The 22,972-nt window shown below is 46.4% G+C and overlaps 1 protein-coding gene and 1 pseudogene across 12 annotated transcripts in view; one reads left to right on the top strand and one right to left on the bottom strand.

The window, feature by feature from the left end:
* The window catches only part of SLC10A6 (solute carrier family 10 member 6), a 47,218-nt gene that overhangs the window by 8,865 nt on the left and 15,381 nt on the right, over positions 1-22,972 (top strand). For 6 of the 12 annotated variants that reach the window (XR_014813466.1, XR_014813467.1, XM_084973698.1 and 3 more), the window contains exon 1: positions 10,612-11,121. Coding sequence is in view for 6 of the 12 variants with exons in the window: in XM_084973698.1 (XP_084829824.1) it covers positions 10,745-11,121 (377 nt within the window). In the remaining 6 variants the exon portion in view is untranslated. Of the gene's footprint in view, positions 1-10,315; positions 10,492-10,611; positions 11,122-11,438; positions 11,577-12,442; positions 12,547-18,180; positions 18,614-19,395; positions 19,451-22,972 lie in introns of those variants that run through there. The other 6 variants (XM_084973699.1, XM_084973700.1, XM_084973703.1 and 3 more) reach the window with 6 other exon arrangements.
* LOC100628099 (ubiquitin-conjugating enzyme E2 D3 pseudogene) lies at positions 5,790-9,584 on the bottom strand (annotated as a pseudogene).

Genomic DNA, 22,972 nt, shown 5'->3' on the forward strand with positions numbered 1-22,972 from the left:
CCTTGGGGGGCAATGCCTAGAAACATTTTCAGTTTCTTAACTGTCAAGGTATCATAGAGGCGTCTAGTGGGTAGAGACCACGGATGCTGCTCAGTATTCTACAGTACCAGACTTCCCATTGTGGCTCAGTGGTAACAAACCTGACTGCTGTCCATGAGGACACAGGTTCGATCCCTGGCCCCGCTCAGTGGGTTAAGGATCAGGCGTTGCCATGAGCTGTGGTGCAGGTTGTAGGCGAGGCTCAGATCCCGTGTTGCTGTGGCTGTGGTGTAGACCAGCAGCTGCAGCTCTGATTAGACCCCTAGCCTGGGAAATTCCATATGCTGTGGGTGCCGCCCTAAAAAGACCAAAAAAAAAAAAAAAAAAAAAAAACCCACAAAAAAACCCCTGCAGTACCCAGGACAGCCCCTACGACATAGAGCCTCAAATCTCAGTAGTTCCAAGGCCGAGACCCCGATGTAGCTGATTGGGTTAAGCTACTCAGGATACATTGCTGAAACAGAAGTTCGGGTCGAACTGCGTGGGGTGGGGTGTTTCCCCAAAGAAATGCAAACTGTTTTTACCTTGTGGGAGGAGAATGAATGCTGGGCAGCAGTGAGTAGATGTCTCCAGTACCTCTTGGGCTACTCCCATTCACTCACACCCTTCTTTCTATACGTAAATCCACTCCCTTATCCCTCAAAATCACATCCAGCTGTCAGCTCCCAGTCTGGACTTAGGGCAATACGCAGTCCTTGTCTTTAGCCTGGATCACGCATCCCGTGGCTAAATGACATGCCGTTGACGCTAATTGTTGCGGCGTGACAGAGAGAGGGCGGGAGGGGACCCCCTATCTGTCATCTTAGGTCAGAACTGCCATTCCTTTCTTGGAATTTGGGGGCAGATAGCAGAGGCGTTCCCCTGAATCTATTTAGACTTCACTGGCCACCGTTGTGGAGCCCAAGGTGAAATCCACTTACAGTTTTCTTTTGCTTCCTTTGAGAGTCAAAAGGTAGGAAACAAGACAAAAGAGGCATTGACAGGGAGGCTTAGAGATGTTTTCATTGTCCCTCAGAGTAGCTCTAACCTCTGAAAAGAATCTGGTGACCTGGGCTTACTTCATTTATAATGACGGGCATAATCAATTATTCTTAATGGATCCCTATGGAAGGAGAAGTTTGCCAGTGTATCCAGGAGTCTCTATTTGGGAATTTTCTACTGCGAGGCTCCTACCCTCTATTCAGGTGTTCTTTTCAGTTTCATACCTCTCTTCACATCACCTACCTCCACTCTAAAGACGTGCTTTTCACTTTGAGACCGACAGCACTGGAATGCAGGTGTAATCTCCTCCAGGCACTGCAGTCCTAGGTCCCATTTTTTCCCCCTACATCACATCAGCTCTCATCAAAGCAGCTTCTTCCAAGTGCCAGAAACAAACGCCCTCTCTCATTGCTTTAAAGATTGCTTGCCACATGGATATTTCCTGTTGGAGCTTAGTCTCTCGTTCTCACATGCAGTAGAGCAGGTGAGAAAAGAAAAACCTGAACTGAACAAATGACCAAACATTTCCTGGGCTGGGTTACCTGCACCACCGCCTCCCCCAGGAGCTCTGCTGCATCAGAGCTGGGGTGTTCCCACAAGAGCGACTGTCAGGCATTGAAAGTACCCAAATTACTTTGCATACGCAGAGGAAGGAGCTGCTTTCATTTCCTTCAAGTGAAGGGGAGGATTGCTTCTTTTTTCTTTTCTTTTTCTTTTTTCTTTTGGCTTTTTAGGGCCCCACCCGCAGCGTAAGGCGATTCCCGGGCTAGGGGTCTCATTGGAGCCACTGCTGCCGGCCTACACCGCAGCCACAGCAACGCGGGATCCGAGCCGTGTCTGCGAACTACACCACAGCTCACGGCAACGCCGGATCCTTAACCCACTGAGCGAGGCCAGGGATGGAACCCGCCACCTCATGGTTCCTAGTTGGATTCGTTTGCACCGCGCCACGACAGGCACTCCAGGATTGTTTCTTAGTGGTGGTCTTTCATCACGGAGTTTCACGGCTCTAGTAGATCAGATAGATGAGTCCATTTTACTAATAAAAGCCTAGTGGTAGGAGGGGAAATGTGTGGGAAAACCAGTGGTGGCTAAGGTTTCTTATGCAGGTTCCTCTGGGCTGGGAAGGGTCTAGAGCTGGCTCCGGTGATTAACTTCTCTCCTTCCCAGTAGAGAGGGGAGAGGAGACACCTTTACAAATTTATGTCCTACTTTTAGGCAAATAGCGGAAGGACGAGGAGCTGCTCTTGTATCTGCTGCTGCTTTTCGTAATTCTAGCATTTAAACAGCCAATGAGAATGGATGGTTATAGTCTTGATTTCATCTGATCTGCCGAGCTGAGGCTAGAAAAGGTCCTGGGAAAAGGACCGGAAGGGCTCTTATATATAGCAGGGCACCAGCGCAGGGTAAACGGGTCTTTCCAGTTGGTTTTGTTGATGAGCTGCCTCAGTTATTTCATCCTGAAGGTGGAGCAGGTGCAGTTTCAGGCTAATCCCTTGTGAGCCCATCCCCACGCCTCTCCAGGTCCTGACTCGGCTCATGGGTGGTTCCCACGTCCGTGCATCCCATTTTCTGCAGGTATCTCTTACCTGGAAGTTTTGGTATTTGTCAGGCTTCCTTATAAAAACTATGAACAAAGACAGTGGTTGAGTCATCTCAACATTCTGGCTTCTGGAGTCATCAAGTTGTTGCAGACTTTTAGGTAGCTGCCTGAAATAACCACAACCTACTCTCTCCTTATTGCTTTTTCTTCCGTTCCTTTTTTCTTGATCGTGAAAAAATAGTAATTTATAGCCATTTCAAAGATGTTAGATAGTACAAAAAATGTAAAACAAACAAACAAAATCATCCGTAGGGCTATATACAGAAGCAAAATCACCGTGAAGATTTTGTTTTTGTTTTTGTTTTGTTTTTTTTTTTTTTTTTTGGTCTTTTGTTGTTGCTATTTCTTGGGCCGCTCCCATGGCATATGGAGGTTCCCAGGCTAGGGGTCCAATCGGAGCTGCAGCCACTGGCCTACGCCAGAGCCACAGCAACTCGGGATCCGAGCCGCGTCTGCAACCTACACCACAGCTCACGGCAACGCCGGATCGTTAACCCACTGAGCAAGGGCAGGGACCGAACCCGCAACCTCATGGTTCCTAGTCGGATTCGTTAACCACTGCGCCACGACGGGAACTCCATCGTGAAGATTTTGGAGTCTTTCCATGTGGTCTCTGCCTGTGCTGACTATTTTAACGTGGCTGCGAGTATTCTGTGTGTGCCATCTGGTCTTGATTTCTTTTGCTTAACCTTCTAATATAAACATTTCTCACTGTTAAGATGTTTACAACTCCATAATATCCCACTGTACTATAATTAAATTAGGCTCGCTTTGGGCATTAAGTGCTTTCTCATTTTCTACTTTTATAAGTAATGATAACTTTATTATTTCTACTTTTATAAATAATAGTGCCATTTTAAATATGGATGTACTTATAAGTAACAATGCTATTACACGCAGGAATATTTGTAATAATAATAATAAATACTTTTTTGGTATTGTACCTTATTCATTAAGACAGCTTCTTAGATTTACAGTGAGAAGGCTATCAGTGCATATTGCCACTTTTCCCAGAAAGGTGGTATGAATTTTCACTCCTTACCTGTAGCGTATGAGAATATCTCTGTCACTCTGCTCTTGTTTACTAACAAAGGGTAGTCACCTTAAAATTATTTTGTTCTGGAGTTCCCGTCGTGGCTCAGTGGTTAACGAATCCGACTAGGAACCGTGAAGCTGAGGGTTTGATCCCTGGCCTCGCTCAGTGGGTTAAGGATCTGGCGTTGCCGTGAGCTGTGGTGTAGGTCGCAGATGTGGCTTGGATCTGGCTTTGCTGTGGCTGTGGTGTAAGCCAGCGGCTGCAGCTCTGATTAGACCCCTAGCATGGGAACCTCCATATGCCATGGGTGTGGCCCTAAAAAGACAAAGAAATAATAATAATAAAAATTAATTTTGTTCTTATTTATGGGAAACACGTTATCTTAATGTGCTTAAAAAATCAAGTGATGTTGATTACTATGCTTGTTAACTTTCTGTAGAATTTTCTGTTCAAGTATTGGATTCTTTTTTTTTTTTTTCTGTGAGGTGCTAGTATTTCTTTTTCCCATGGGTTTATACAACTTGATTGAAGAAAAATAAACCAGTTACTGGCAGAGCTGTTGGTTGATCCCTTAGCCGTTGACAACCTGCATCCATTTATTCAGTGCTATATTAAACAGTGAATTGGTAAATAGATTAACTAATAGATGCAAGCCTTCTGACATTTTAAATGAAAATTACAACCCCTAGCCTGGGAACTTCCATATGCTGTGGTCTAAAAAGAAAAGAAAGGGAAAAAAAAAAGAAAATTACAAAATGTTTGAGAGCCTGTTTTGGGGGGCAAAGGGTGTTGGACTTCCAGTTTCCCTTCTCTCTAGAATAGGAACAGGGCATCCCTTTACTGACTTGCATGAAACACGTCACATTTTCTGTTATGCTGATGCTACAAATTCACTAAGAGTTTTCCAGCCACATCAGTTATGAGCATAGAGTATATCATGTGACCTCCGATCTCTAACAGTGAGAAGCGTAAACAAGAATGGATGCTGCTGGAATAACGCTGCTTCCTTTGATGTGACCACCGAGCATCCATCCATCTCTCTCCCTCTTAGAGGATCCTTTAGCCTGTTAGAGCTGGGAGGGATGGTTTGAGTCTTGTAACCAAGTTAAAGTGAAGACATGGGAACATAATATACATGCTCTGTATTTCTTTTCTTTTCTTTTTTTGTGGCTGCACTTGGGGCAGATGGAAGTCCCTGGCCTGTGCCACAACGAGAGCAACAGCAGACCTGAGCCGCATATGCAACCTGAGCCACAACTTGCAGCAACCCTGGATCCTTAACCCACTGAGTGAGGCCGGGAATCAAACCTGCGTCCTCACAGACACTATGTCGGGTTCTTAACCTTGCTGAGCCACAATGGGAACTGCCACATCCTCTATTTAAAAAAAAAATTCTGAATCTTGGGCAGTTGTTGTCATGTAACTTTTTTATAGTTTCCAAAAGCAGTTGTCCAAAGCTGGAAGAACGTAAGTCTTCTGAGATGTGAATGAATTGGGGAGGTAAACAAACAAACAGGAGTTCCCGTCGTGCCTCAGTGGAAACGAATCTGACTAGCATCCATGAAGACGCAGGTTCAATCCCTGGCCTCACTCAGTGGGTTAAGGAACTGGTGTTGCCATGAGCTGTGGTGTAAGTTACAGATGCAGCTCGGATCTTGTGTTGCTGTGGCTCTGGTGTAGGCCAACGGCTGCAGCTCCTGTTCAACCCCTAGCTTGGGAACCTCCATTTGTCGAGGGTGCGGCCCTAAAAAAAAACAAAAGCAAAGTAGGGGTCTAATAGGGGAGCAGCCAGTTAAGAAAATCAAAAAAGAAATAGTAATTTAAAGTTTGTTTTTTATTTTTTTGGTTTTTGGGGCCACACCTGCAGCATATGGAGGTTCCCAGGCTATAGAGGTTGAACAGGAGCTGTAGTTGTTGGGCTACACCACAGCCACAGCAGCTTGAGATCCGAGCCGTGTCTGCGAACTACACCACAGCTCACAGCAACACTGGATCCTTAACCCACTGATCGAGGCCAGGGATGGAACCCACAACCTCATGGTTCCTAGTTGGATTCATTTCTGCTGCGCCACAACAGGAATTCCCTTTAAAGTTTATTCTAGCTATGATGCAGGTTATTCTAAGGTGGCATCACAAGGCATACTTCTGAGTCCGTTCCTGAGATATCCTGTTGTACTTATCTCTGTTTTATAATCTGTGCAGTCTCTGGCACTAGGGGGTTATCTGGGTTTGGATCACATAGTGAACAAATGGATAAAAGAACTTCAGAAATCGTTAAAGCCGGAGACACTGCAATCTCAGAATGTAGCGGCATGTGCTGCCATTACTGTTAATATTTGGATGATAAGTTCAGGTGGCATATGCAGGCTTAGGTGGTTTGAGGGGGTCATCGGCAGGAAAGTGAACTCTCAAAAAGAATACACCGCCTCGATATGGGCTGTCGCTTGGTGCTGTAGTTGTGGCTTGCCAATGAAACATGTCATCTGCAGCTGAACCTGCAGAGCTCTGCTCTCGAGGGTCACTGGCCAAATCACTGAATTCCTTATTAATCTATTTTTAAGCACATCCATAGTCTGTGCTTTTTTCTTTTTTTTTTGTTTTTTTGTTTTTTTTTGGTTTTTGTTTTTTAGGGCTGCACCCATGGCATATGGAGGTTCTCAGGCGAGGGGTCCAATCAGAGCTACAGCTGCCAGTCTTCACCCCAGCCACAGCAACGAGGGATCCGAGCTGCATCTTCGATCTACACCATAGCTCATGGCAATGCCGGATCCTTAACCCACTGAGCAAGGCCAGGGATCGAACCTGCATCCTCATGGATCCTAGCTGGGTTTGTTAACCGCTAAGCCATGAAGGGAACTCCCATAGTCTGTGCTTTTTGTGTGGCACCTTTCTCTGTGTGTGCTCTGAGGTTTGGCCCAAACTCTTGATAATCCGGGAGGCTAGGAGGGTTGTCCCTCGCCTCACACCAGCTCTGCCAGACCCAGGCGCAGAGGGGCCGGGCCTCCCTCCAGCTTCGGCCTCAGCCTCCTCCTCGTGTGGCACCTGGTGCCTCCTTGCCCCTAAAGGGCTCACACACATGACATGAGGTGATCGTATTTTTAGTTTTCCATTTTGATTTTTTAAAAACATGGAGTTAAGCTTTTTATCTTGTGTCATGGAAGAGTCTGATTTCCTTATCACCACATTCCTTTAATTTTGGATGAAATAAATAATTTCCCTTTGTTTTGCATCTTACATTCATGAGTTTGCCTAAACTCTCTTGGAACCTGTAGGATTTTTTTGAGTTCTTCAAGCTTCTAGAAGGTTCCTGTTGTGCTGATTTTCAGAGTTTGGCAAACAATTCTTTATCGATGTTTAATACCTTTCCTTTTGTTGCTTTCCCTTCTGCCTTTACATGTCCAGCTTGAAGTAGCCAGGCTCTTCAGTTGGTTTTCCTGAAGAATATTTTAGCCTCGAATTCTGTCTGCAGAGAGTAGAAATCCACGGAATATTTCCTGTGATTCGTAGAACTCGATCTCAAAACTTAGGAACACATGTTGCAGGTGCTCAGGTGCACTGTAAGCTTGTGAGCCAATGAGACACATGTAGATATTCGGGATTCGCTGGTTTATTTCTCCATCTGTATATGCCAAGTAGTGGCAGATTCCTGAGCTGTGTCTCAGGGTTACCGGTCTTTTCCGCTGGGTCATGCTTTCAACTGCTTTCATTGTTCCCACTTCAGTTTGCTCCGGGGCACTGAGGCCCCAGTGAGAAGTAGACTGGGGTTTGCATTTTATAATTCAGTCGCTTAGTAACCTTGGACAGATTACATAGGCCCCTCTTGGCCTTTGTTTCTTTATCTGTAAAGTGGGGAATTATAGTACTTTTCTCTTAGTCTGGATGTGAAGATTAAATGGGATCTCATGATCCACCTTGATAGCTTGGGGTACAACTTTGCCTTTCAGAATTTTCTAGTTAATTAGTTGAATCCATCCATGTAATAAGTTTAGGATTCCCTATTTAAAATCTCCTTTACAGATTGACTAAGAACTCCAGGGCCTTACTTTCCCAAAGAGCCTCCTTCTCAACCTCAGTCAGAGAGAAACTTGGAAAAGCTGGCCCATCCACTAGTTTCAGTCTCCTGGTTTCAGCTGCTGTTATTTTGCTGGAACTTTTGGTTCGACCCAGGCCGGTGGGTCTTTGTCTTTTGCCGCCAGATTTTTGCACAGTGTGGTGGTTGCCCATGCTTGGCTTCTCGAGGTTACTTCTTTTTTCTTCTTCTATATTTATGGCTGCACCCATGGCATATGAAAGTTTCCAGTTTAGGGGTTGAATTGGAGCTGCCGGCCTACACCATAACCAGTGCAAGGCCTGCTCTCAGCAATGTCTGCGATCTACACCACAGCTCACAGCTCGGATCCTTAACCCGCTGAGTGAGGCCAGGGATTGAACCCGTGTCTTCATGGATACTAGTCAGATTCGTTACCGCTGAGCCACAACGGGAACTCCTCAAGGTTCCTTCTCATCTGGTTACCCACATACTCAGTCGTCGTGTCCTCATCACCCCGTGACGGCTGTGCCAAGACAACTGCATCCAGAGGAACTCGGCACCAGTCCAGACACCCCTGCTTTTCATGCTGTGTAATTAGACTTCAGTGTCTCTGCCTACCAGTGGACCTCAGTTGGGGGTCGTCCTAATTTATCTGAGAAATTCTGAGAACACTGACTCTCCAAAGGCAGACGGCCAAGGTCACCTTCTCCTTGGAAGACCCCTAAGTCTGCTATGCAAATTTAGCCCCACGTCCCACTATCAGAGCTGAGTATCAAACAAATCACCAGAGTTCCTATCACTTCTTCCTCCCTCAGGAATGACCTGCTAAACTTAAATTTGCCCAAGTAAGAAGGGCCCTTCAAGTGATTCTTTTTTTTTTTTTGTCTTTTGTCTTTTGTGTTGTTGTTGTTGTTGCTATTTCTTGGGCCGCTTCCGCGGCATATGGAGGTTCCCAGGCTAGGGGTCGAATCGGAGCTGTAGCCACCGGCCTACGCCAGAGCCACAGCAACGCAGGATCCAAGCCACGTCTGCGACCTACACCACAGCTCACGGCAACACCGGATTGTTAACCCACTGAGCAAGGGCAGGGATCGAACCCGCAACCTCATGGTTCCTAGTCGGATTCGTTAACCACTGCGCCACGACGGGAACTCCAAGTGATTCTTTCAGGAACAAAGAAGGTCTACCTGGGACTTTTTGATCCTCCGCTAGAAATAATCTGTTACTTCCTTAAAGGGCTTTATGGATGGAAGTCAGCCGTGAGCAAAGGCATGCCCACCCCTCCTCAGAGCAGGGACCATGAGAGACTTATTCTGTCACTTCAGCTCTTTCCTGCTTTGTTTTCATGATGTTTTCTAGAAAAGAAGTTCAAATGATTATTTGTGCTCTGCTGCTATTTCCTCAATGAAATTCTGCCTGTGAGCTTAAGTGAATAAAATAAACCTATCAGAATTAAAAAAAAAAAAAAGAATCTGATACTTCCTTACTAAGTGTAAGGTTACAAAAAAAGGTCTGCCTCGCTGCTGGCAACCACGTGTGTGTAAAGTCCCGTGCGCGCCCCTGTCACTCAGGAGGTGCTCAGCCTCCTTCATCCTGCTCAGCTCAGCCCCACCCCCGAGGCCGCCTCCAGCGCTTTCCAGAGGCCTAATCCCCTCCTGAGGTCCACGTCTCTGCTTGGCTCTGGGGAAGCCGGGTCCACATGGTTCCGGGTTGTCTCCTGACAGGCTCCCCACGCTTGGTGTAAACGTCGGCTTGTTCTCAGCTGTAAAACAAGAGTTGGTGGCAGCAGGTCCTCCTGATGCTCTGATGGCCTCCAGCAAGGCTCTACCTTCAGAGCTGCTTTTGGAGGGAGCTGGCCGAGGGCAGTTTATACATTCCACAAAGTTAGATTTCATTTGACGCTGTATTCAACTTGGCCTTTATACAGCAAACATGCTCAGAGCACTTTGTCACGGAACACGCTTTGCTAACCCAGAGAAATAGTGCACAGCTAGTATCCTTCTGAAGCCAGCAGAGGCATTTATGAAATGAGCCTTGTCTTCCACCTCTGTCCCGCACATGCACTTGCTGCTCTCTGTGGGAAAGGGTGTGGCATCTGCTTTTTTGGAGCTTTCGTTTCACAGGACCGTCTTGGCCTTGTCTGGTTTTGCCAACAAAATAGGTATCTGTGTGGCTGAGGCGCACAGAGGGGCCTCAGGCCGTTGCCGTCAGGGGCCACCTCCGACTCTGTCTCCAGCCTTCCAGGCAGGCTCTTGACCGTATTTCAGTTCCCAACCCTCCCCGGGAGGCCCAGGGGTGTGACATCTCAAAGCCATCCCTATTCTCTGAAAGAAAGTGACAGCTCCCTTGAATCATTTGGGGCTTGGAAATGAGTTTCCACATGTTTGACAAGACAGGTCAGGTGCTTAATTCCATGTTATTCTACAGATGTTTAATTATCGGCTTCAGACACAAATTCTAGTAGAAATAGAAAGAGTGAGGCTAATTCTGAAGCTCTCTTGAAATTATCTTTAGTCCCTCCTGATGTTTCCTTAATTGGCCTTTTGTTTTCATATCTTAACAAAAGTGTTTTGCGGATGCTGGGAGGCGTGGCTTTGGTTTAGCTGTCTTTGTTTTTCCCAGGCAGCTTTTCTCTCTGCCAAACATTGCATCCTGGCTCTTTGAAATCCCCACTGAGTTTGGAGAAATCATGTCTTGGCATCTACCCGACTTTCCTGGAACACAATGGAATTTGCTGACAACGTACCAGCCGCTCCGCTTGATAATAAGTCTGCCTGTCTCATTGCACTTCAGTATTCAGTGGTGAGTAAGAACAGAAGTGGAAAGCCTTAGTTACCACAGCTTATTCTGTTTCATGCCCATGATAATTACTTTTATAATGCCACTCATGAATAAATCGATCCTATTAGGATGAATCCCGTGGCCGGCCAATAGCTATTGGAATGATGCTCCACGTGTGGCTTGGTTGCTTTATTACAAAACGCAGTGGGATAGACCCGCCCAGCCATCACGGCAGACGTGCATTTGGGATGCTGCCTTAAGAGGAGATAAGGAGATGAGAGCAAATTGTTCCGGCAGCTCAGCCTGCCTTGCCAACCGTTCGGAGGAGGAGTTGCCGGTGGGTCTGGAGGCATATGGGAACCTGGAACTTGTTTTCACAGTGGTGTCTGCCGTGATGCTGGGCCTGCTCATGTTCTCCTTGGGCTGCTCGGTGGAGATCCGGAAGCTATGGCTGCACATCAGGAGACCCTGGGGCATCGCCGTGGGACTGCTCTGCCAGTTTGGGCTCATGCCTCTTCTAGCCTATCTCCTGGTCAAGAGCTTCTCTCTGAAGCCGGTCCATGCAGTTGCTCTCCTCATCATGGGGTGCTGCCCAGGGGGAACCGTCTCCAACATTTTCACCTTCTGGGTGGATGGAGATATGGACCTCAGGTACGTTGCCCCAGGGGACCTGGCTTCGCCTGGTAGCACTCCGGGGGGGAGGTGGGGGGCGGTGACTGACACGTCGATGTTCAAAGCTCTGCCAGTCTAGGTACAGGGTCCAGTGGGAAACTTTTTGCAGAGACTTGTTCGGTCCTGGAAGGACTTTCAGAGCTTAAATTTTACTTTGCCGTGATTGGTCCCTGTGGTACTGGCAGCTACCTCTCTGAGCAGAGGGTGGGTTCACAGGCAGTAGTGAGAGTAGGGCTCCTCGCCCAGCGGCCACACGGGCGGCTTTAACCATCATGACCGTCCTGGTTTCACAGTCGCCCAGGACGTAGGTTCAGAATCGCAGGAAGTGAAGTAGCGGCTGGTGGCGGCGGCGGTGGTGGCGTAACCATAACCAGAGCGAGGCCCGCATAGCTCTAATCGGCAAGTGATGCCTGGGCGTCTACTTGATGAAATGCGTATGTTGGGGGACTGCTTGTGGTGGCCAAGGGGGAGGGCGAGGAGTGGGATGGACGGGGAGCTTGGGGTTGGTAGATGCGAACTTTTATGTTGGAATATGGAGAAGCAACGAGGTCCTGCTGTACAGCACGGGGAAGCACGTCCAGGCTCTTGGGATCGACCACGATGGACGATAATAGGGGAAAAAGAATGTCTGTGTGTACGTATGACTGGGTCACTTTGCTGTATAGCAGATCGGCACAACATTGTAAATCAACTATATTTTTTAAAAAATAAAGGCTTCAGGCTACTAAAAGCAAAAAAAAAGTATTTTGGGGGACTGGATAAAGGAGCAACAGGTGTTATGTGGTAGACATATCCTTTTTTTGGGGGGGTGCTGTCTGTGGCATGAGGAAGTTCTCCGGCCAGGAATTGAACCCACGCCAAAGCAGCGAGAACACCAAATCCTTAACCCACTGAGCCACCAGGGAGCTCTGACATACCGTTTTAAGTGGCCTGTCAAGTGGACTTGGGAACAACATAAAGACTTTCAAGACTAAAATGATTTCTTCTTGTTGCTTTTCAGATTCTTAGGTTCAGCACTAGCATCTCCCTCCTTTCATGTAAGCCGGTGTCCTTATTCCCAATTACAGGGGAGATAAATATCCCTGGGAGACATTCGGCTTCACCATTCGTTTACATTTTAACGAGAATAAACTGATCTCATATATTTTGGAATACTTGTTTCCATGCCGGAAAAAGAGCATTAGAGGAAAGAATAGAGGAGTCACAATTGGGAAAATGAAAGGGCTAAAAGCTGGGGTCTTTCTAGAATCTTTGCTTACTTAGGAACAAACTGTTCCACCTTTTGCCCAGGGAAAGAAGTCCTTATGAATTGAAGGCTTTGTTCGATGTGTGTCATTTCGTTGAGATTTATTGTACAATGAATGAATGAATCAGAGGTGCTGACTGTGCTGGGAGTTGACATGGGTGAGTCCGCTGCTGGTGGGTTTCCAGTTTCCTGCATGTGCTGGATGTTTAGCATATGGAACTCATTTCACCTATACATTTTAATGGGCTCATGCCAAGCAGACCCATAATTAATTTTCATCTGGCTGTGGTTTTAGTTACCCACTTATCAAAGATTTGAAATGAATCACCTGCATTGCTAATTCAAAAAACCCCGCTAATGTGCATTGCTAATTTACATTCAATAAAGTTGACCATTAACGTAATAATTGGGAAATGACAAATATTCTTTACACGAAGTCCCTATAACAGTGATAAATTCCAGGACCGGAAAGTTTTGGGAAAGAGAAAGGAAACCTATTTATTAAGTCCCCCGACAGGCACGGGGTTGATGCTTTCATGTGTTCTTTTTCCCTTCTTTCTTGGCTTTCATAATAACCTTGTAAATGACCTTTTATTAGTCTGAATTTTACAGCTGAGAAAAGGGTGACTCAGTTGGTTAAGTGGGTTGCCAAATGCTGCAAATGAGTGTGGCAGAGTGCAGCGTCAAAGTCACATCTGTTTCTCGTCAGTCTGACATTGAGGCACTTTCTTCGGTGTGCCAATTATTAAATAACAAAGCTCTATCTTCTGTTCTGAGTGGGAGCATAAATCTTTAAACGTTCTTCTCCAACACTTCTGCTTCGGGAAGGAGAACATTCGTTACCTTCATCTCTTATTAACCAACTCTACAGTAGAAACACGAATTAATAGGAAGCCTATAAAAGATAAAGCCCATTTTACTTCCTTTTAATTAGCTTTTAACTTTGGTCAGATTATTTCACCTACAAGCCTTATCTCTTCATTTGTAAAACAGGGTTAAAATTACCCATTCTCCACAACACTGTATTTTAAGGAGGAAATATATATGCAGGATGCCAGACACAGAGTAGGTATGCAATAAATATTAGCTACTTTTCCCTTTTTTTATTTTATGATTTTTATTTTTTCCATGATAGTTCATTTACCGGGTTCTATCCATTTCTTTTCTTTTTTTCTTTTTTTTTTTTTTGCTATTTCTTTGGGCCTCTTCTGCGGCATATGGAGGTTCCCAGGCTAGGGGTCGAATCAGAGCTGTAGCCGCCGGCCTACGCCAGAGCCACAGCAACGCGGGATCCGAGCCGCGTCTGCGACCTACACCACAGCTCACGGCAACGCCGGATCGTTAACCCACTGAGCAAGGGCAGGGACCGAACCCGCAACCTCACGGTTCCTAGTTGGATTCATTAACCACTGCGCCACGACGGGAACTCCTCTATCCATTTCTACTGTACAGCAAAGTGACCCAGTCCTACACATATAATAATATATGTATAATATATATAATATTCTTTTTCTCACATTACAGCAGGGCTGTAATGGGCTATACAGCAGGATCTCATTGCTTATCCATTCCAAATACAATAGTTTGCATCTACTAACCCCAGACTCCTAGTCCATCCCACTCCCTCTCCCTCCCCCTTGGCAACCACAAGTCTTTTCTCCAAGTCCATGAGTTTCTTTTCTATGGAAAGGTTCATTTGTGCCGTATATTAGATTCTAGATAAAAGAGATGTAAGGTATTTGTCTTTCTACTTACTTCACTTAGTATGAGAGTCTCTAGTTCCATCCATGTTGCTGCAAATGGCATTATTTTGTTCTTTTTTATGGCTGAGTAGTATTCCATTGTGTATATATACCATATTTTCTTTTTTTTCTTTCTTTTCTTTTTTTTTTTTTTTTATTTTCCCACTGTACAGCAAGGGGGTCAGGTTATCCTTACATGTATACATTGCAATTACAGTTTTTTCCCCCACCCTTTCTTCTGTTGCAACTATACCACATCTTCTTAATCCATTCATCTGTTGATGGACATTTAGGTTGTTTCCATGTCTTGGCTATTGTGAATAGTGCTGGAATATATCTGGGTGCATGTGGGTGCATGTATATTTTTCAATGAAAGTTTTATCTGGATATATGCGCAAGAGTGGGATTGCTGAGTCATATGGTAGTTCTATATTTAGTTTCCTGAGGTACTGCCATATTGTTCTCCATAGTGCTTGTACCAACTTACATTCCCACCAACAGTGCAGGAGTGTTCCCTTTTCTCCACACTCTCTCCAGCATTTGTTATTTGTTGACTTGTCAATGATGGCCATTCTGACAGGTGTGAGGTGGTACCTCATAGTGGTTTTGATTTGCATTTCTCTAATAATTTGTAATGTTGAGCATTTTTCCTGTGCTTGTTGGCTATCTGTGTATCTTCTTTGGAGAAATGTCTAGTCAGGTCTTTTGCCCATTTTTGCTGTTGGTTTTGGGTTGTTGATATTTTTTGCTGTTGAGTTGTATAAATTGATTGTATCTTTCACAGATTAAGCCCTTGTCAGTTGCATCATTTGATATTATTTTCTCCCATTCTGTAGCTTGTCTTTTTTTTTTTTTTTAATGGTTTCCTTTGCCATGCAAAAGCTTTTCAGTTTGATTAGGTTCCATTGGTTTATTTTTATTTTTGCTTTCTAGGGCCGCACCCACGGCATATGGAGATTCCAAGGCTAGGGGTTGAATAGGAGCCGTAGCTGCTGGCCTACACCACAGCCACAGCAACTCGTGATCCAAGCCGCATCTGCGATCTATACCACAGCTCATGGTAACGCCAGATCCTTAACCCACTGAGCGAGGCCAGGGAGAACCCGCATCCTCATGGATCATAGTTGGGTTCGTTAGCTTCCCAACCCTTCATGGCTCAGGGAACTCCTGCCATTGGTTTATTTTTGCTTTTATTTCTTCTTCTTCTTCTTTTTTTTTTTTTTTTGTCTTTTTGCTATTTCTTTGGGCCGCTCCCACGGCATATGGAGGTTCCCAGGCGAGGGGTCGAATCGGAGCTGTAGCCCCTGGCCGACGCCAGAGCCACAGCAACGAGGGATCCGAGCCGCGTCTGCAACCTACACCACAGCTCACGGCAACGCCGGATCGTTAACCCACTGAGCAAGGGCAGGGACCGAACCTGCAACCTCATGGTTCCTAGTTGGATTCATTAACCACTGCGCCACGACGGGAACTCCCTATTTTTGCTTTTATTTCTGTTGTCTTGAGAGACAGACCTAAGAAAACATTTATAAGATTGATGTCAGAGAATGTTTTGCCCATGTTCTCTTCCAAGAGTTTGATGGTGTCTTGTCTTAGGTTCAAGTCTTTCAGCTGTTTTGAGTTTATTTCTGTGCATGGTGTGAGGCTGTGTTCAGGTTTCATTGATTTGCATGTGGCTGTCCAGGTTTCCCAGCACCACCTGCTGAAAAGACTGTCTTTTTATCATTTTATGTTTTTGCTTCCTTTTCAAAGATGAATTGACCGTAGGTATCTGGGTTTATTTCTGGGTGCTCTATTCTGTTCCATTGGTCTGTCTGTCTGTTTTTGTACCAGTACCACACTGTCTTGATGACTGTGGCTTTGCAATATTGCCTGAAGTCTGGGAGAGTTATGCCTCCTGCTTGGTTTTTGTTCCTCTGGATTGCTTTGGCAATTCTGGGTCTTTCATGGTTCCATATAAATTTTGGGGTTGTTTGTTCTAGTTCTGTGAAAAATGTCATGGGTAATTTGATAGGGATTGCGTTGAATCTGTAGATTGCTTTGGGCAGTATGGCCATTTTTACAATATTAATTTTTCCAACCAAGGAGCATGGAATATCTTTCCATTTCTTTGAATCCTCTTTAATTTCCTTGATTAGGGTTTTATAGTTCTCAGCATATAAGTTTTTCACCTCCTTGGTCAGGTTCCCTTTTTTCTTATAAAATTTTGATTATGAGCTTCACAAACAAAAAGCAAAACCAAAAACAAGCAAAAATTTTTAAATTCTAAAAAATGAAAATTTAAAATGGGAATTACATATTAGATTTTCAAAAGCTTGCAGATATAAGAGTAATAAAACTTAATTCTCAGTAAAATTTGCAAATAGGAAATACAGTATTTTTTTTTTTTTTTAGGGCCACACCCGCAGCATATGGATGTTCTCAGACTGGGGGTCAAATTGGAGCTGTAACTGCCGGCCTGTGCCACAGCCACAGCAACATCAGATCTGAGCCGTGTCTGTGACCGACACCACAGCTCACAGCAATGCCAGATCCTTAAGCCACTGAGCGTGGCCAGGGATCAAACCTGCAAACTCATGGTTCCTAGTCAGATTCGTTTCCTCTGAGCCATGATGGGGAACTCCTGAACTAGTTTTTTAAAACAGATTTTCTTATAGTATAGTGGATTTATGGAGTTGCTGTTGTGGCGCTGCGGAAACAAATCCCACTAATATCCATGAGGATGCGGGTTTGATTCCTGGGCTTGCTCAGTGGGTTAAGGATCCGGTGATGCTGTGAGCTGTGGTGTAGGTTGCAGACATGGCTTGGATCCTGTGTTGCTGTGGCTGTGGTGTAGGCCAGCAGCTGTAGCTCTGATTTGACCCCTAGCCTGGGAACTTCCCATATGCCGTCGGTGTGGCCCTAAGAAGCAAAAAAAAAAGAAAGAAAAAAGAGTATAGTTGACTTACAATGTTGTGCCAATTTCTGCTGTACAGCCAAGTGACCCAGTCATACATACATATCCATTCTTTTTTAAAATATTCTCCATCATGTTCTGTCCCAGGAGACTGGGCAGAGTTCCCTGTGCTCTGCAGTAGGAATTTATTGTCTATCCATTCTAGTAATTTTCGTCTGTTGAGCCCAGGCTCGCAGTCCATCCCTCTCTCTCCCCTTGCCCCCTTGGCAACCACAAGTCTTTGGGCTGGTTTGTGCATTCGGAGTCTCGGATGCAGAGACCAGTTGTCCCTGCAGTCACCTGGGCTCCTCATCGCAGCAGCCCCATGACGCCCTTCGTCCTCACGTCTTTCTCTCAGTCTGTGGCTCCTGCCACAGCTCACCCTCTTGATGTCGCCCATAGCTGTGGCTTCCTGTCGCCTCAGGTCAGTCCCCCACATTTTCTTTTTCAGCCACACTGGCAGCATATGGAAGTTCCCAGTCCAGCTACACCACAGCTGCGGCAATGCTGGATGCTTAATCCGCTGCTCTGGGCCAGGGATCACAGCAGGAACCACCCCCACAATTTCTTTCTCGGCCACAATTCGTCACAATGTTTTTTCTACCTTCAGTCTTTCCGTCATGGTTTTGTTTTGCTTTTGTTTTTTTTGGCCATGCCCATGGCATGTGGAAGTTCCTGGGCCAGGGATCGAATCTGTGCCACAGTGGTGACAATGCCAGATCCTTAACCCACTGAGCCACCAGGGAACTCCTCATCATGTTTTTGTAGTAAGCGGATAGGCAGGCTCTGAGGTCTGGCTGCCCGTCTTTGTATTCTGACTTGGAACCTCTTTTCTGTAACTGGAGGTCACAGTGCTTCCTTTATGGTATTGTGGGGAGAAAATGAACATGTTATACAAATAAAGGCTTCTGAACCCCTGCTAATAAAATGGGTAGAACCTAAACCAGGTCTAACCAACCTCTGTAGATTTATTTCCTGTTAACCCTTTAAGCACGACTGGTCTGTAGTCAAAATGGACCAACCGTTCTTTAAATACACCCCCCACTTTTCTAACTTTCTTTGGCCCGTTGTCCTCAGAGTCTGCAGTGACAAGTGGCCTTGTCCATTTTCTCCAGTCATCCTCAGTTATAACGGTTCTGGAAAGCCATCGGCCTGTATGTATGAAGAGCCTGAAAATGATCCTGCCCTAGGCGTGAGCTCCGCTGATACGGGCAGGGCCCTCGCACATGTCTGGGGACCGGCTGGATGCAGACGGGTCTTGGATGGCCTCAGCTGGGACACCTGGGCTCTTGTCCATGTGGTCCCTCCTTCTCGGGCAGGGGTGCCTAGACGTAACCACGTGACCGCAGCTGGGTTCTGAAAAAGAAGCAGCTCACCAAGGTCCCTTGAGGCCTGAGCTTAAAGCCCATTCATCATCCCTTCCACGGTATTCCACTGGCCAGTGCACACGGCACGGCCAGCTCAGAAGCAAGACCTGGAGAAGCAGCTGCTGCCTCTTGATGGAATGAGCTGCCAAGTCACGGTGCAGAGAGCAAAGAAAAGAGCGGGGTAAAGAACTGGCACCTTTTGCAACCTACTGTGCTAAGGATGAGCAGGAGTCTTGCTTCGGGCGGTGGACGTGAACCCCGAGACCTGGCAGGACGGTGCTGTCGTCTAGTGCACCCATCTGGGCCGCTAAGTCCATCCCTCACTTACTAACTCGGTCATTTCATCAGAGTATCTCAATTCTCTATGTGTTAGTGTCCTCACTTCTAAAATGAGCAGAAACAGAAGCTATCTCAGAGGTTGTTGCAAGGATTGAATGGGTTAATAAAGTGCTTAGAGGAGTTCCCGATGTGGCACAGCGAAAATGAATCCGACTAGTAACCATGAGATGGCGGGTTTGCAGCTGCAGCTCCAATTCGACCCCTAGCTTGGGAACCTCCATATGCCGTGGGTGCAGGCCTAACCCCCCCCCACCAAAAAGTGCCTCGAGTCCTAGCTGGCACAAAATGCTCTATGCGTCATGATTGTTATATGGGGCGGGACACAGAGCCCTGTGTCAGTCAGGGGTCTGTGTTTTCGTTTCTGCGAAAGGAGCCGTGTGCCTTTGAGCAGTCTTCCTCTCTCTAGGTCTCATTTGTAAAATCAGTGGGTTAGACTCTCTGAATTCCTTTTCCTGCCGTGGTGGAATATGCATCCGTAGCCTCTAGCACTGGTAGGTGTTCCGTCCCGCGGCGCTGAGTTCACTCACACCGGCGTGGCCGCAGCACCGCCCGCATCTCCAGAGCGTCTTCATCTTCCCAGAGCGAATCTGTGTCCCTCCAACAGTGAACCCTCCTTCCCTCCAGGCCCCGGCAGCAGCCTCTCTTCTACCTTCCGTTCCTGTGAATCCAGCTACTCCAGGTACCTCATGTTAGTGAAACCACACAACAGTTGTCCTTTTGTGTCTGGCTCATTTCACTCAGCATCGTGTCTCCAGGTGTATCTGTGTTGTAGCGGGTGTCAGAATTCGTTTCTTTTTATGGCTCAGTAATAATCAGTCGTGTGTACATGAGCATTTTGTTTATTCCTTCATCCGGCAGTGGACCCTGGGGTTGTCTCCACCTTTTGGCTGCTGTGAATCAGGCCGCTGGGAATATGGGGGTGCAGGTGTCTGTTGGAGTCCCTGCTTTCAATTCTTTGGGGCATAAACCAGAAGTGGATCTGCAGTTCTTTTTTCTTTTTTTTCCCCCCCCTGATGTTCTTTTAAGTATTTTGTGACAATAAACAAAGAAAAGCAAATTATAAAATCAAAGTATTCCCCCTCCCACCTCAGTTTTTAGTGTTTCTCCTGAGCAACAGAGATGCCTCTCCTCTTTGTTCCCCAGCACAAAAACTGTCGGCGGCCACTGCAGTGGCCGGGCTGCTGACCGGCCTCCGTGCTAGGGCCCTGAGCTTCCCCAGGGCGTGTTCATCTTAAGTGCTCAGTGTCAGCCTGGTGGTGGCAGGTGCTCGATAGATGTGCGTGAATGACGGAGGACTGAAGGAATTTTTCTTTTGCTTTTTAGGGCGGCCCCTGTGGCATATGGAAGTTCCCAGGCTAGGAGTCCAATCAGAGTTACAACTGCTGGCCTGCACCACAGCCACAGCAACGCCTGATCTTTAACCCACTGAGCGAGGCCAGGGATCGAACCCACATTCTCGTGGCTCCTAGTCAGATTTGTTTCTGCTGAGCTACAACAGAAACTCCCTGAAAGAATGTTTCTAATTGTCCCTGTGTGTTACAAAAGCTTCTCTTGAAATGTGGTTTATTGATATAACCCAGGGCAGCTCCCACCACTGTTTTTAGCTTGATAACTTTTGATATACAGGCTTTATTTTTCCCTGAGCAAAGGAAGAATTCTGACTCTTGGTGGTGGTGTAGAGCCTGGGGGTTCAGTGGCCAGTTCGGACTTTTGAGCTGTAAAGAAACTCCTGGTCCTTCGGCAGAGACCCTGGACATAGGCCTTCAGAGTCTTGAGGTCTGTCCAGGGGGCCTGGCGGGGAACCGAAGCTCGTCTGGAGAGACAGAACTTAGATTGACTCCATATGGCTTAGTGTGAGTTTCTATAACACTGTGTGCCTGAGTTTCCTTTTCTAGAAAGTGGAATTAATACCCACACGAGGGTTGTTGTCTACACGAAAAGAGAAAATGTGTGTGATGAGGTTTGATCCTTAGCAGGTGGTGCTCAATACATGCTGGTTATTGCTCTTGAGAAGCAGACAGAGTGGCATTTCCATCTGCGGATGGAAAACCCGCCTTGGCCTCTTCTCTAGGGCCGAGTCTGTTGATCTGCTCTTACAGCATGCTCCGTGTCCATCTGGCTAGCTAGATAATTAAAACATTTCTTTTCTTGGCGTTCCTGTTGTGACGAGGAGGGTTAATGATCCACCTTGTCTCTGTGGCAGCGCCAGTTCGATCCCCGGCCTGGCACAGTGGGTTAAGGATCCAGCGTTGCTGCAGCTGCGGTGTAGATTGCAAGTGTGGCTTGGATCTGATCCCTGGCCCAGGAACGCTATGGACCTCAGGGTGGCCAAAAAAGGGAAAAAAAAACTTTTTTCCCAGTGGGGAAGCAAGAGTATACTTTCATAGTTTCAAGTGTCAGAGCTCCTGAGTTTATTGGTTTCAAACTAAAACAACACTCGAATAATTTAAACTCCAACTGCAAAATGGTGTACTTCCCGATACTACACTCTAATGCCTATGTGTCTAATTTCCATGTTTTAAAGGAGTTTCAGGATTTACCTGTTTGTCCAGACTTGCAGAATCTGACTTGTTATTCTCAGTAACTCGGGGATGGCGATGCCATTCTTCTTTGTGCAAGTGGAATCTTGTTCTATTGAAGTCAGATTCTGGCACCAATTTCCCTGTATGTGAACTGGCAAGAGACCCAGCTGGCCACATCCTGTCTTTATGCCACGCTGGAATTTCGTGGCTATGCCACACAAGTGTGGCTTTCCGCTGCACTCACATGGGTTCGCTGTGGGCTCTTCCAGCTTCGTTGGCGTTTATAGCTGTTGGCAGGGTGCCAGGGTCATCTGTCACCATCCTTGCCATCCCTGTGAACATCATGGGCTTGAACAGTTGTACAAAGCATGGAAGGAGGAGTTCCTATCGTGGCTCGGTGGTCAACGAACCTGAGTAGTTTCCATGAGGACGCGGGTTTGATCCCTGGCCTTGCTCCCTGGGTTAAGGATCTGGCATGGCTGTGAGCTGTGGATGAGGCTCGGATCCCGTGTTGCTGTGGCTGCGGTGTAGGCCAGCAGCTACAGCTCTGATTCAACCCCTAGCCTGGGGACCTCCACATGCCGAGGGTGTGGCCCTCAAAAGAGAAAAAAAAAAAAAGAAAGAATGGCTACTTCCTTTGTAGTCGAGGATACAGAATCTGCTATAATCTCACACTTTGCCTTGCAGAGCCGGGAATTGTACTGTTCTGCTGTTTGAGCCAAAGCCACGCTAGTTCTTCAGAAGTTCAAGATTAAAATGATGCAATAGGGAATTCTTTTCAGGATGTGGTGGTATGAAGAGCCAGGAAGGTAGCACTGCCACAGACTAGGCGTTTGGAAAGGTGTCCCAGACACAGTCCTGGTGGATGCAGGGGTCTGAGAGCTGTGTGTGTGGCAAACTGCTTTTCTTCCTTTATCTGTTCCCTAGTGAGGAAGACTTTGGCCAAAGCAAGCATTCTTAATAGGATAAAATAATTTTAAATCTCATATGGAATAAGATATATGCAAGAACCTCTCGGAAAAGTTGGAAAAGAAAAACCTATGTGGAAATAATCGGCTCTGTCGTGTACAAAACACTATGAAACATTGGTTAAGACAATCTAGAGTTCCTGCTGTGGCACAGCAGCTTAAGGATTTGGTGTTCTCTGCAGTGGCTCGGACCACTGCTGAGGTGTGGGTTTGATCCTAGGCTAGTGCACTGGGTTAAGGATCCGTGGTTGCTGCAGCTGTGGCATAGGTCACAGCTGTGGCTTGGATTTGATCCTGGTCCAGGAACTTCCAAATGCCATGGGTATGGCCCAAAATAAACAAACAAGAAACTATTTAAGAAACAAGAAAAATCTGGTATTTGGTTAGGAAAAAAGAACTTTTTTTAGAAGCTCTCCTTTTTTTTTTTCCCCCCTGTGTCCGTGCATATGGAAGTTCCTGGGCCAGGGATTAAACCTGAGCCACAGCAGTGACAACGCTGGATTCTTAACCCACTGAACCACCAGGGAACTCCAAAGTTTTACTTTTTTTTTTTTTTTTTTTTCTTTTTAGGCTGCACCTGCAGTATGGATGTTCCCAGGCTAGGGATCAAATCAAAACTGCAGCTGCCGGCCTACCCCACAGCCACAGCAGCACTGGATCAGAGCTGCGTCTGCAACCTCTGCCATAGCTCGAGGTGGTGCGGGATTCTTA

This window comes from Sus scrofa, chromosome 8, assembly GCF_054392235.1.
Source record: "Sus scrofa isolate SSC_HxYL_T2T_F1_AM1 chromosome 8, Sscrofa_HxYL_maternal_Yorkshire_Landrace_v2.0, whole genome shotgun sequence".
Classification (NCBI taxonomy): domain Eukaryota; kingdom Metazoa; phylum Chordata; class Mammalia; order Artiodactyla; family Suidae; genus Sus; species Sus scrofa.